This window comes from Bombus vancouverensis, chromosome 3, assembly GCF_051014615.1.
Source record: "Bombus vancouverensis nearcticus chromosome 3, iyBomVanc1_principal, whole genome shotgun sequence".
NCBI lineage: Eukaryota > Metazoa > Arthropoda > Insecta > Hymenoptera > Apidae > Bombus > Bombus vancouverensis.
The window spans coordinates 14,364,599-14,379,724 of NC_134913.1; the positions used below are offsets into that span (position 1 = coordinate 14,364,599).

Below are 15,126 nucleotides of genomic sequence, written 5' to 3' on the forward strand. Positions count from 1 at the left end.
CTTCTACTTGGTGTTTTTCGTTGGGAGTGAAATTCTTAAGATTTACTTTAAAATCAGTGGAAACTTTTAAATAGTAACCATGCACGAGGCCGAATCCTGGTCTTTTCCTCCGAAGCAGGCTCTCTACGATCCAACACTTGAAAGGGATGCTTGCGGCGTTGGATTCATTGTTGCAATAGATGGGAAAAAGTCGCACAAAGTGAGTTACCACGCGACTGTGGGAAATCACACACATAATTTTTATCATATTTCATTAGTCATAGCATTGCTTTTTGTGTCAAGAAGTCTATCCGTTTTATTTCCCTACTAGACATTTTTAATAATACACATTTTTGTCTTGATGGTGCAAATCAATTGAAACATATTTCCTTTTTCTCCTGTTACAGATCGTTCGCGATGCAGAAATTCTCTCGGCACGTATGAACCACCGTGGTGCTTGCGCCTGCGATAACGATACCGGTGACGGGGCCGGTGTTCTTTGTGCAATTCCACACGAGTATTACGCCGATGAATTGCGGTAAGAGATAACATCGAGATTCGTCAATCTTCCATTCCTTTATCATTCTGTGACGTATTAATAAAACGGTGCATCCAAGAACGCGTGCGTTTAATTTCATAATTCGTACAGATCGACGGCGTAATTCTAGGTTATCTCGCTTTACGTCAACGAGTACATCATAATAATGCGTGTTTACTTTCTTATCAACTATATTATTATTATTTAGCTATTTTTGTTATTATTATTAACAAATAATATCTGACTATATTGCCTATATAACCATGACTGTTTAATTCTAAATAGCTAGTAAAGTCTTAAATTTTCTCTTTTTTTCAACTACTTATCGGTTTCTTTTGTTTTTAAAGATCTTCTTCATATGACGTGTGACAGCAGATTAAGTATATCTATTTCATGCTCAATAAGTTAATTTCACCATGCGGAAATAGTCACTAAGGTCAACAGTACATATTTGCTATATGTATATATGTATTTGTGTCATAGATAATAATCGCATTTGTATTAAAAATGGGAATTCCGATTTGCCATGGCATTAACTATTGCACAATTTTTGGATCAGAAATTGTACTGCAGGTTTCAAGCTTGATCTCCCAACTAATTTTTCTAAGAATGCCATCTTTTCAAAATTTAATCACTTCACTGATATTGATTATTCTAATTTAGGGTCCTATTAGTGACGCTTTTAACACAGTTTGTTTGGAGAAAAGAGAATGATAAGAAAGGCTGTTCCTGCAAGTATTGTATCGATATATGTACTTCAACTCGTAATCCGGTCTGTGCTTTGTTATCTATCCTAGGCACGCCTGACTAAGCCTAAATTCATGCTTAAGCATTTCTTCTCATTCTTAACTTCATCAATTCCAAAAGGAAAAAAAGTAGACGCGGACAAATGAACATCTGAGTGTTAATTATATTGAAATTTGAACGGACAAACAAAATATTAATATTAATATTCTGTTAATATTAATCATCAGAGTTCATCATCAAAGCGTCATCAAAGTTTATACGCGTTATATTAAATAATATTTTCCACAGAAATCATCACTTCAAATACATGTACCCATTTTATTTTTCAGCGAACGACAAAATGTCGAATTACCTCAATTCGGTCGTTATGCCACCGGTATTCTATTTCTTGATCAAAATTCTCATCAAGAAGCTGAGGCTGTTTTTGAAAAGTTAGTTGAAGAGTGCAATTTAAGGGTATGGTTTATATTATCTTTTTCCAGTCACTTTCTCCGATTCATTGCATTGCATGAAGAATTTCTCTGACAACGGGTAAAAATGGAACACGTTGCAATAAATATACTATCTTCGTATTACAGCTAATTTGTTGGCGAGATGTTCCAACAGATAACACAAGAATTGGCCAAGTGGCACGAAAATGCGAACCTTACATGCGTCAAGTCTTTGTCACTGGTGATCAAGACGATATTAATCTTGAACGGCAAGTGAGTATTGTTTCGGACAATGTTTCTCCTTCGTGTCGCGTTCGCTGAAATTATTAATTATTACAATTATATGTTGTTATATAATATGTATATTGTTATCTATATTTTTATTCGAATTATTAGCTTAAGTTGTGTAGTAGTACTTGCATGTAATTATAATAAGTTTGTTCTTCCTAATAAACATTTACGTTAATAAATATTTAAATTAATTTGCACAGATAGATTCGATTGTGCAATCAAAACTTTAAAGAAATCAAAGAAGATATAAACCAAATAAGATTGTTTACAGTGTTCTAATATTTTGATTTTCCGTTTAGGCTTGTAATATCGACTTATCGAATTGTAATGCTAATCTTGATTTTCAATGCAGGTTTTTATTTTGAGAAAAAGATCGTCTCATTCCATACCACGACCAGGGATTAGATACTATATATGCTCACTTTCTATACGAACGGTTGTTTATAAAGGACAATTGACGGCGGACCAGTTGTGGCTCTATTTCCTAGATTTGAAGGTGAATTCAAATTCATTAGGGTGTATACTCATATATATATCATGATTATTATCCTAACTTGTACATATTTCTTGTAGTCTCCAAAATTTGAAACCTATCTGGCATTAGTTCACACAAGATTTTCAACAAATACATTTCCTAGCTGGGAAAGGGCGCATCCTCTTCGGTAAGCATTGTTGTTAGTGATCATAAACTGCTATATACGTATACAGCATTCACTGTGTTCTGTGTTTGCAGATTGTTAGCGCATAATGGTGAAATCAACACTTTAAGAGGAAACGTAAATTTAATGAAGGCACGAGAAGGAGTGATGAGTAGCAAGGTTTATGGGGAAAAATTGAAACAACTTTATCCAGTGGTAGAACCGAACCTCTCGGACTCAGGAGCCGTTGATTGCGTTTTGGAATTTTTAGTAATGGTAGGACAGCGGTCTTTGCCAGAGGTATGTGGAACGTTTATGTGTAACGCATATTCTCTTGATTTATTCACATCGATTGACGGAAATGTAAAGGAAATATACATTTAGGCAGTAATGACAATGGTACCAGAAGCATGGCAAAACGATTTAACGATGGCATCTGAGAAGCGCGATTTTTACCATTGGGCTGCTTGTGCGATGGAACCTTGGGATGGCCCTGCTCTTTTAACCTTTACAGATGGACGCTACGTTGGTGCTATTTTAGACAGGTAAAATTTAATATTTAATTTTCATTATTCTTTTTTCTAGAAATTTTTTTTATTATTTCACTTGCTCGTTTTCACGTAGATTCACTCAGTTGTATGTATTTAAAATCTTGATATGATTTGTATGTGTGTCATAGGCATTATTATAGAAAACATATCAGCTGAAAAAACCTAATGGCACACTGTCATAATATGTTTTTTGTTCTTCTTCTTTTACAAAAAAGAATTTAAAGTGTTATTTGAAAAAAACTCTCATGAGAATGATGTACATAATCGAATATAGTAAATGGTATGTATGTCATATTAATTTTAACCCTTTGCACTCGAGGACTTTTTCGGTCGGGCGTAGCAGCTACTCCGAATGATTTAGCATATACGTGACGCGTATCTTACAGCTAACGTAAACTGATTTTATGTGCAAATTAACTTACAAAAACCTTATATTCTTATAATTTATCTATATTTACATCTCTGAAAATATGATTTTGTAATTAATTTCTGTATTTTTTTATATGATAATTTATAAAGCATTTACAAAGATGCATTCTTGAATATAATTGATCTCATTTTTCAACAGTTCAAAATCAAGTTCATCTTCATTTAAGCTAATTTCACTTCCGAAAACTATTTTCTAAACTATAATAAACTATACTCTAAACTATAATACTTTTCCTATGATCGTCAAATCCGAACTAACGTTGGAGACGTTGTCAGAACCATAGTTTCGGAGAGATATGGGATTAAATATTTTATATCTATTTTAAACATAATACTTTACATTTCCTAACACAAAGAACACAAAGAGCTAAGGAACCAATTTACGAACCAATATTGTACTCTCATCAATTGGAGATGTCGAAATCTAGCATAAACAGGGACTGTCTTCTCTGGCTTGTCACTGGAGTTGCAGCACGGAACGCCGTGGTGACTGAGAGTCTCTCTCGAGTGCAAACGGTTAAAACCAAACATCCATGTACACGTTCTCTTATGTATTCTCTTATGTATATTCTCTTATATGTATGTTACTCGTCTTATACGGAAATTTTCATATAGAAATGTTTTCTTCGTATGTATAAACGTTAGAGGTATGTAAAATAAATTTTTTGACACGTTTATATTTGTACCTACTATTATCTTTCAAAGCACTTATACACATACTTTTCATTTATATACATACTTACATATGTATAATATTTATGAAAGGACTTGATAAATGATAAACATGCATTATTAAGATTCAGCAGGGAAGTAGGTGAACGTACTTAAATTTGTTAATATAACACGATAAAAATGTTTAGAGAATGTAATAGTATACTATTAAAAAAAGAATATCTTATAGATAAGGTACATGTGTTACAAATTACAAAAAGAATCCATTGTCTACCGAATCTATGTTTACATAGATAGAAAATGCATCGTTGTTTCTCATAATTGACTAGTTAGTGAACAAAAAGGACATTTGCTTCGCTAGGTATAGAGGAAAAAATATTAAGACAGTGTGTGTATGAGTGAAAAGGATTTGAAAGTGGGAGGAAGAAAGTATAACAGATGTATATTGACAGGAAGGTAATACGAGAAAACGAACAAGAAAATAAAGTCACAGTTAATACTAATATGTGACAATGAGGTGGTAATATAAAAGGCGTCTGAATTTTTGTTTGACAGAAACGGCCTGCGCCCATCGCGCTTCTACGTCACTAAGGATAATATGATGGTGATGGCGTCCGAAGTGGGCGTCTATGACACTCCGTCCAACAATGTAGTCTTAAAGGTAAATGAAGAAATATACATGGCATTGATCAGGCCTAGCTTCTGAGGAAATTTTACAGCAGCTTTTAGTTTATAACAATCAATCGGCTATCCATATGCTTTTTCTCTATACTGTTTTTAATATACAGAATTTCAGCTGCAAAAGATAATACTACATGTGCACAAGGAGGAAAGCACTTACTGAACACAAATTAAATATTGTACTTTTACACAGAAGTAGTAAAAGACCGCAACTTAAAGCATATTGATGAGTGATTGATTCTTTTCATAGAGATGTATGTAATATGACACAAATTTACTATCTGACCTTTTCTTTCGATCGAATTCTGATTAATTCGCTTTGCTCTCCTCCCCCAGATTTGAAACTGCCGATGATTGAAAAAGTGTGAAAATGTGTGTATGCATATCTATGTTTTGTATTATGTGTGTTCTGCTTTTTATAAGCTTTCTCAATAACGTGCCCCATTTTCTTTAAAAAAAGAAAAAGCCAAGAAAAGAGCGAAGGATGAAATTATGCGTATAGCTAATGTAAAATTAGGAAATAGTTCATAAAAGACAACAGACATCCAACAACTGGATGTTTTATGAAAGAGCATTTTATGAGGAGCATACGACTATTCTTATTCATTGTATAAATGTGTAAGAATAAATCTTGTAGGAGGATTAGTTTGGTAAAAGGAAATAGATATCCACTATAATAGGCATCTATTTTATATTGTATTATATATATTACTTTAGATTTTATAAATACAAAATATCATTCCTTCTTTTATTAATTTTTTTAATGTATCATGTACATATGATATATAATTAATCATTAGAAATTACATTATCTTACGGTGTTGTTATATAAATGTTGGATGATAGTAGATACGATTTGACAGTTGAATTATTTGCACTTTATTCTATTTTACAGAGCCGTTTGAAACCCGGCAGAATGCTACTGGTTGATACGCATGAGAAAAGGATTATAGAAGATGTTGAACTGAAGTTGCAAATTGCTAGAAGTAGACCACATTCCAAATGGCTAAAAGATCAGGTATTCTTTTTGTTTTGTTCTGTTTCGTCATTGATCGTTGTGATTGTTGATCATCCTTTTAAAGTTTTTGAAATATAGCTAAACTAAGAATCAAATATTTATGTGAATATGCATTGTAACCTTTAACCTTTAGGTCTATATCAAGATGTATTTAATGAAAAAAAAATTTGTTTTTTCTTTGCAAACAATCCTATATGCTGTGATCATGCTTTGTATTACACATAGATGGTAAGTGTCGTATTGTCTCATCATTTCTTCAAATAATCATACAGTATGCTCTATATTTATACATTGAAATTACTTTATTTTATAATTAATTTTAGTCTGATTCTACAATATTCTTAAGTAATTTTACACATATAATAATATTAGTCTGGACATAATTTACATGATAAATAGTTTGTACAAAACAAATAAATCTTATTCAGTTAAACATGTTTACCTTTACAGATTACAATGGAAGAGTTACGTGCTGCTGACGTTGATTATAAAAAGACACTAAGCACTGTTGAAAATGGTTCGATCGTGGACAAAGAAGTAGCTAAAAGAAAAGCAATGAATGATGCAAATCCAATATCTACTGTAAATCGAGTTTGGGGAGGCGATAAAAGATTATCCCTCTATGGATACACCCTCGAAACCATTAATTTGCTTCTTCTGCCGATGATGCAATCTAAGTACGTTGCTTTTATATTTTAGACTGCTAAAATTGTAATCAATAAACGAAGACATGTGTATATATTTACTAGTTACACTATAGATATATTGATCATACAACACATATTATGTTACATATAAATTGAAATTGTAAAATTCTTATATAGGAAAGAACCACTGGGTTCTATGGGTAATGATGCGCCATTAGCTTGTCTTTCTCAATTTCAACCCCTTATCTACGACTATTTTAAGCAACTGTTTGCTCAGGTAGGTATAATTTATGAAAATAACTGTATAGTTGATATTTAACTGCAATATATTTTAACATGTACATTTATACGCTTTTCTTAAAATTTATTCTTAGGTGACAAATCCTCCGATAGACCCTTTCAGAGAAAAAATCGTAATGTCAATGCTTTGTCCTATTGGGCCAGAAAGTAATATGCTTGAGCCAAACGAACTGCAAGTACATAGATTATTTTTACGACAACCAATACTTTCCTTGGATGATCTCGATATAATCAAACGAACGAATTATCGTGGTTGGAAAACTAAAATAATCGATGCGACATATCCTGTGCAAGATGGTCCACCTGGATTAGTGAATACACTAAATCGTGTCAATCAGGAGGCTAATCAAGCTGCAAAAGAAGGTTATCAATTTATCGTTCTATCCGATCGGCTGAGTAGCTCGGAAAGGTGAAAATATTATTTGAGTGATTATACAGATTTGCTAGTCCTATGATGTGTAAAGTAATTATTTAATAATGTAATGTTTCATTGCTATCACTAGAGTGCCTGTAAGCAGCTTGTTAGTCTTGGGCGCAGTGCATCACAATCTAATCGAAGAACGACAACGTATGAAAGTTGGTCTCATTGTAGAAACTGCTGAAGCTAGAGAAATACATCATATATGTCTGCTACTTGGCTATGGAGCGGACGCCATTTGTCCGTACTTAGTATTTGAAATGGCAAGAAATCTTCGTATGGATGGCGTACTTGATTCGTCATTAACCGATACTGCTTTATGTGCGGTAAGTTCTTTTTTAATATTGTGGTGCAGTCACGATTTAAACCTGTATATTATTTAACGATAAAACAAGTATGAGAAGGAACGGGAATGTTGACGACGACGGTAATAATCATAATGATGGTAGATGAATGAAATATCGTTACAGAACTATGCGGAAGCAATGGATAGAGGAATAGCTAAAGTAATGGCAAAAATGGGAATCTCTACGTTACAATCGTATAAAGGAGCTCAAATATTCGAAGCAGTCGGTTTGTCAGACGAAGTCATCAATAAATGCTTTAAGGTATGTATCATACGAATCGGCAAAAAATCGTTTAATAATGATCGAAAATGATGCGATCGTGAAAGATACGAATGATTAAAAATTGGATCCAATTAATGAATGCAATTACTATGATTCACTAGTTTTAATGACGTACTCTTAATTGTTTCTATCGTTTACTTTCATTGTACATATTTAACCTTTTAACATTTATTGCATATTACTTTCCATACAGGGTACACAATCTCGTATTGGTGGAGTTACTTTTGATATTTTGGCAAAGGAAGCATTTGAAAGACATCAAATTACTTATTGCACAAAACCTATGGATATGCTTGTTATTCGCAATCCAGGAGTCTATCATTGGCGATCTGGTGGAGAAAAACACATAAACGATCCTGATAGTATTGCTAGCTTGCAGGTAAATTCATTTAATAATATATTTTGCAAAGTATTGATAATATACGTATATTTTTTATTAGAATGGATAAAAAAGAAATAATTGCTATTTTTCTAGTTTCTGTATCTCTTTTGCTTCTTTTTTAGGATTATGTAAATTCTAAGAACTGGAACGCTTATGAAAAATATCGAAAAACTACAATGGAAATGATCAGGGCATGCACCTTACGTGGTCAATTGGAATTAGTACAAAAACCAGAAAAATCCATACCCATTGAAGAGGTTGAACCAGCATCTGAGATTGTGAAACGATTTGCAACTGGAGCTATGAGTTTTGGAAGTATTTCTATAGAAGCACATACAACATTAGCGATTGCGATGAATCGTATTGGCGGTAAATCGAATACCGGCGAAGGTGGTGAAAATGCTGACAGGTATTTACATTCTAAATTTATGACAAATTATATCTTTTTTATGAATAGCATATGCATGTATACACACGACAAATATAATAATATCCACTTAATTGTCGCATGTTCGGATTTTCATTTCGACTGAGGAAGTAGATGTTCTGGGAGTTGCTGGGTGTTATTTCTATTGAATCCGCTCATTTCTTGGATGTATCGGAGTGACGAGAGTAACGAGAGTGAAAAATGAGATTGAATGAGAATGAAATAGGGAGAAAAATTTGAGTATGGTGTGTCATATATCCACATCTATCAGTGCAATTCAAACTCATCCAAATATGACGAATATATCATGTTTGATATCTTATTCATCAGAAAATTCTCAGCAGCTTGATTGTAGTAATTTGATACTTATAAAGTAAAAAATATAAACATTTTAGTTTTCTTATTTTATGACTCATTCCTAGTTGAAATAACGTCAATCACGAGTTAAATAACATAGCGCTTGTTCCGTGGAAGCGGTCAAAGGATTGGTGGGGACAAATTTGTGATAATTAAGTCGGCAAAATTGCAACAGTAAACCGGGTATTACTGTAGATTCTCATATTCACGCACACACTCACTTAAATGCGTGCGTATATTTATTTTCCATTTGCCTATAAAAAATCACCTAATAACGTAAAGTAAAACTCGTTATTTAGGTATCTGAATCAGGATCCAGAGTTTAACAAAAGATCATCTATTAAGCAAGTTGCCAGCGGTCGTTTTGGTGTCACTTCGAGTTATTTAGCAAATGCTGATGATCTTCAAATCAAAATGTCACAAGGTGCGAAGCCAGGAGAAGGCGGCGAGTTGCCTGGTTATAAGGTGAAACAGATCTTTATTAATTATACCGCAAGCATAGTGTACACAGAATAATGATCGAGTTGTAAAAGCTATATAATCTGTATGTAGGTTACTGCTGAGATTGCTGCAACTAGACATTCTGTACCTGGTGTAGGTCTAATTTCACCACCACCGCATCACGACATTTATTCGATCGAAGATCTTGCGGAATTAATTTATGATTTGAAATGTGCAAATCCAAATGCTCGTATTTCTGTCAAGTTAGTGTCAGAAGTAGGAGTAGGTGTAGTTGCATCAGGTGTTGCAAAGGTAATCATACTTAGAAATAGTATATCTTAACTTGTCGAGAGCAGAGAATACATTTTCAAATACATTTTTCTAATCATCATTTTTATCTTGTATCTTCTTTCCCTTCTTTTTACTATGCTGTCTTCTATTATGGCATACATTATACAGGGGAAAGCAGAGCATATCGTAATATCTGGCCATGATGGTGGAACTGGTGCTAGTACTTGGACAGGAATAAAATCCGCTGGTTTACCTTGGGAATTAGGAGTTGCGGAGACCCATCAAATTTTAACCTTAAATAATCTTCGATCACGTGTCATTGTACAAGCAGATGGACAAATGCGTACAGGATTTGACGTAGTGGTTGCGGCTCTTTTAGGTGCCGACGAATTTGGCTTTAGTACTGCGCCATTAATTTCCATGGGTTGTACTATGATGAGAAAATGTCATTTAAACACTTGTCCCGTGGGTGTTGCAACACAAGATCCAAAACTTCGAAAAAAATTTGAAGGAAAGCCAGAACATGTTATTAATTTTTTCTTCGCATTGGCAGAAGAGGTATTTGATACTAAGAATAGAAATAAGGAATTCCCAACAATAATTTCTCAAGCATCTTTGTTATAGGAAATATCCATTGAATCATGCAAGATACATTTTTTTGTTAGGTACGTTCTCACATGGCCAGCCTTGGATTACGTAAATTTCAAGATCTAATAGGTCGTACGGATTTGTTGAAAGTTCGCGAAGATATCTCAGTAGAGAAGGCTAAAACATTAAAGCTCGATAATATTTTGCGTAATGCACTTGAACTTCGTCCTGGAGTAAATATTCAGGGAGGATCAATGAAACAGGACTTTCAACTAGAAAACAGATTGGACAATCATGTCATTGAATTAGCCATGGATTTATTGAAAGGAAAACAGAAACGTGTTGATATTGAATTAAATATTAATAACGAATGTAGAGCATTTGCGGCAACATTAAGCTACCATATTTCAAAGTAAATGTCTTTGTCTTATGTCTTTTGGTAATTGCAAATGGTTTCAACAATTGACTAATTGTGTAATATTTCTCTTTTTTTTTTTATCGACAGATTATATGGCGAAGTTGGTTTACCTGAAGGTAGTATCAACATAAAAATGAAAGGTTCTGCAGGTCAGAGCTTCTGTGCTTTCATGACCAAAGGTGTTCATGTTACTCTCGAGGGAGATGCCAACGATTATGTTGGCAAAGTAAATATGTTTTTCTAACTGAGCTATTTCAGATCATCGGTATTGTACATATTATGCGTCATATACACATTTGGTACACATTCCTATAATTTTTAGGGTTTATGTGGAGGAGAAATCGTTATATATCCACCAAAAGATTCTACTTTCAAGTCCGAAAATAACGTAATCGTTGGTAATGTTTGCCTTTATGGTGCAACTTCTGGCAAAGCATATTTTCGAGGAATCGCTGCTGAAAGATTTAGCGTCCGTAACAGTGGCGCCATAGTAGTAGTCGAAGGTGTCGGTGATCATGGGTGCGAATATATGACTGGCGGCTGTGCAGTTATTCTGGGTCTTACTGGTCGAAATTTCGCAGCTGGAATGTCCGGTGGGATAGCTTATGTCTTAGATGTAGACGGATCGTTCAAGAGGTAGATTACTCCGCTTTCTTCTTTTTTTTTTTTTTATCATACATTATACATTTATTGTGCATATATTCTTAATCAATTAATTTTTCATACACAGTAAATGTAATCCTGAAATGGTAGAATTGCTTCCTTTAAGTAAGCAAGAAGATATTGCATATGTGAAACAACTTTTAGAAGAATTTGTTGAGAAAACTGGTTCTTTAATAGCTGAAGATCTTTTGATGTTGTGGCCTGAACCAACTACACGGTTCGTTAAGGTAAATGATGATTAATCAGTCATAGTTATTGTAAATGTATTGATATTCTAATTTTTTCGAAGGTATTTCCGTATGAGTACCAGCGGGCATTAAAGCAAGTCGAAGAAGCCAAACAAATACAACCAATACCGAATGGAAGTTCTCAGACGGAAAACATCCAGATCAAAGATATTGAAGATGCTATTGTAGATACTGATATGGAGCAGCAAAAATTGGATAAGATAAGGTATGGTTCTTCCGACTCAGTGATGCAGCTAAAAGCTCTTACTCAAAATTTAAATCGCACATAATTATTTCAAATTTTTAAATTGTGTATATATATATATATATATATATATATATATATATATATATATATATATATATTATTATATATTATTTTAATTTAGAGGATTTATTAAATATAGAAGACAAATGGGAATTAATTTATCGGCCAGTTGAAAACCGAATTACCGACTGGAATGAAATTTATAACTTTCAAAAGGTTCGCAAAGGATTACGCGTGCAGGCAGCAAGATGTATGGAATGCGGTGTACCATTTTGTCAAAGTAGTCATGGTTGCCCTCTAGGAAATATCATTCCTAAATGGAATGATCTTGTCTTCCAATCGAATTGGAAAGAAGCTTTAAATCAATTGTTACAAACTAATAATTTCCCAGGTTTGTACAATTAAACAAGTAATTTGAATGGTAAAGATGAGGCTTGCAGTTAACAACGCGTATCTTTTAAGATTGCTAAAATTTTGAATTAATACGTAATAAATATCGTATGTATATTTAGAATTCACTGGAAGAGTTTGTCCAGCTCCTTGTGAAGGTGCCTGTGTTTTGGGTATATCTGAACCAGCAGTTACAATAAAGAACATTGAATGTGCGATAATTGATCACGCATTTGAACAAGGTTGGATAGTGCCGCATCCACCAACAACTAGAACCGGTCGACGAGTAGCAGTAGTTGGCTCAGGTCCGGCTGGTTTGGCGGCAGCTCATCAATTAAATAAGGCAGGCCATTTGGTGACTGTTTATGAAAGAAATGACCGAATTGGAGGTCTACTGCAATATGGTATTCCGACTATGAAGTTATCGAAACAAGTTGTTCAAAGAAGGGTTTCTCTTCTTGCGGCGGAGGGTATTACATTTAAGACTGGCGTCGATGTAGGAAAACATATTTCTGCTAATGTAAATAATGTTTCAGTTTTATTTACGTAGTAATTACGTTCATACTTGTAACTTATTCCTTGATTTTATGATTGTTATCTTGTTTGTATATATTGATCTTTTGTATGTATATATATATTGTAGGAATTACGGGAACAATATGACGCAATGCTAATATGTACTGGTGCAACTTGGCCAAGAGACTTACAAATACCAGGTCGGCACCTTGAAGGAATTCATTTTGCTGTAAGCTTTTTGGAAAATTGGCAAAAGAATCAAATGGGGAATAACGTTCCACTAGATATGCGTTTAATAGCTAAAGATAAGGATGTTATTATAATAGGTGGTGGCGATACTGGTTGTGATTGTATAGCTACGTCTTTGCGACAGGTAAAATTTATATCTTTAGTACAACTTTATACATTTAAGAAAATTTCGAAGTAATTTACTGTAAATGTATTGTTTGTTTGAAACTGTAATACGTATAATAATTCAGTTATGCTTCTATTGATGAAAAAGACGAAATGGAAAAAAAATACAATTTGCTGAAATCGCGATAGATTCTACATTATGTATATTTTTAATTACTATCATGTAGGGTGCCAAAACGATTACAACTTTTGAAATTTTACCCGAACCACCAAACAAAAGAGCGCACGATAATCCTTGGCCTCAATTTCCACGTGTATTTAAAGTGGATTATGGCCATGAGGAAGTTTCCTTGAAGTTTGGCCGAGATCCCCGTCAATTTAGTACATTGAGTAAAGTACGTAAAAATTCTTATATATATATATATATATATATATATATATATGTTCCTTTACTGTTTTCCACTCTTCCTTTCACGTTCATTTATATATTTCTAATAGGAGTTTTTAGACGATGGAAATGGCCACGTAAGTGGTATTAAAACATTGTCAGTATCGTGGACAATGGAAAACGGACGTTGGAAAATGGAAGAGGTTCCTGGGACAGAAAAAGTAAAAATTATAATTTGTGACTTATTGCGTCTTTACTATCTTTTCTAATGCCTTGATTTTCATTTAGATATACAAATGTGACCTAGTTTTACTCGCTATGGGTTTCTTAGGTCCAGAAAAATATATTGCAACAGAATTAAATACGAAAATGGATGAAAGAGGTAATTTCAAAACACCAGTTGGAAATTACAAGACAAGTTTAGATGGAATATACGCAGCAGGAGGTAAGTTTTTACGTTTTATTTGTATTACCATCTTTTACATCCAATAACTATACGTCAAATAGATCCTCGTTTTCTCAAGTTACATTTCGTGCATTTTATTACCTGATTAACGTGTTATTGTTATTCCACGTAGATTGCCGGCGTGGACAATCCCTGGTAGTTTGGGCAATCACAGAAGGTAGGCAAGCTGCAAGAGAAATAGATCTGGCCTTAATGGGGGAAACTGGTCTTCCTGTATCCGGTGGTGTTATAACTGGTGTTATGGCTTAAGATGCATACGTTCTAAGTGTAGTCGATCAGAATTCGGCTATTTCTTTCTACCCTTCTCGTTCCTACCGCGTTTTTCTTCTCTTTTTTAAACTTTTTCAGTAATTAAACCGTGCAAAGTATGCGATCAGTGTACCGGTAGGAGAATAAGTAACATGTAATGAGCAAGGAAGACATGCGGTCAATGCGTGAACAAGGAAATCAGTATTATTTTATCGTGAGTGTATATCGTGAAAGTATTCGCGATATCGAAAAGGTCTTATCGTCATTTGTGTTCATTCACGCAGAAGCTCCAATTTAAGAACTACAGTAGGAAAATGACAGCTGCAGTATGAGAAATTTGCATTTTTGTTTCGAGTTGTCATCTCGTAAAATATTTGTTAATTTCTTAAAAAAAAGAAAGAAAATGGTATAACTAAGTAATAGTACTGTAAGTCGAGTTGACTCGAAGAAATAATCGTAGATACATTGTCGAATCTACCTCGTATCTTCTTTTACGTCTTTTGCTTGTTTCATGAGGTAACTTGAATTATTCTATGTGATTAAACTGATTTGTATAAAAGGTCATATAATACGATCAATACAAATTAAAAAAAATAAATGTTTGTTAAATATTTCTGTTATAATAAAAATCAAAGTAGAAAATATAAATTGCATTTCGAGGCTCATGTTAAATAATGTAAAAGTAATGTTTCGTATTTAACCTCGTAATTTTCTTTTTTCGACCTATGCTTC

The 15,126-nt window shown here is 33.6% G+C and overlaps 1 protein-coding gene across 1 annotated transcript; it reads left to right on the plus strand.

Moving 5' to 3' along the window:
- Positions 1-58: 58 nt before the first annotated feature.
- LOC117154250 (uncharacterized) lies at positions 59-15,003 on the plus strand. Its single transcript, XM_033329100.2, is given in 33 exon segments — positions 59-199; positions 387-517; positions 1,594-1,720; positions 1,843-1,968; positions 2,339-2,482; positions 2,560-2,648; positions 2,720-2,924; positions 3,009-3,169; positions 4,832-4,937; positions 5,853-5,975; positions 6,426-6,652; positions 6,800-6,899; positions 6,997-7,331; positions 7,426-7,666; positions 7,811-7,948; positions 8,163-8,348; positions 8,474-8,760; positions 9,435-9,600; positions 9,688-9,888; positions 10,036-10,425; positions 10,533-10,867; positions 10,961-11,099; positions 11,196-11,509; positions 11,604-11,763; positions 11,826-11,989; positions 12,153-12,189; positions 12,191-12,422; positions 12,544-12,941; positions 13,065-13,310; positions 13,519-13,686; positions 13,790-13,900; positions 13,968-14,124; positions 14,258-15,003. Coding segments are annotated over 33 exon segments (6,201 nt in total). The 5' UTR covers positions 59-79; the 3' UTR covers positions 14,395-15,003.
- The last annotated feature ends 123 nt before the right edge of the window (positions 15,004-15,126 follow it).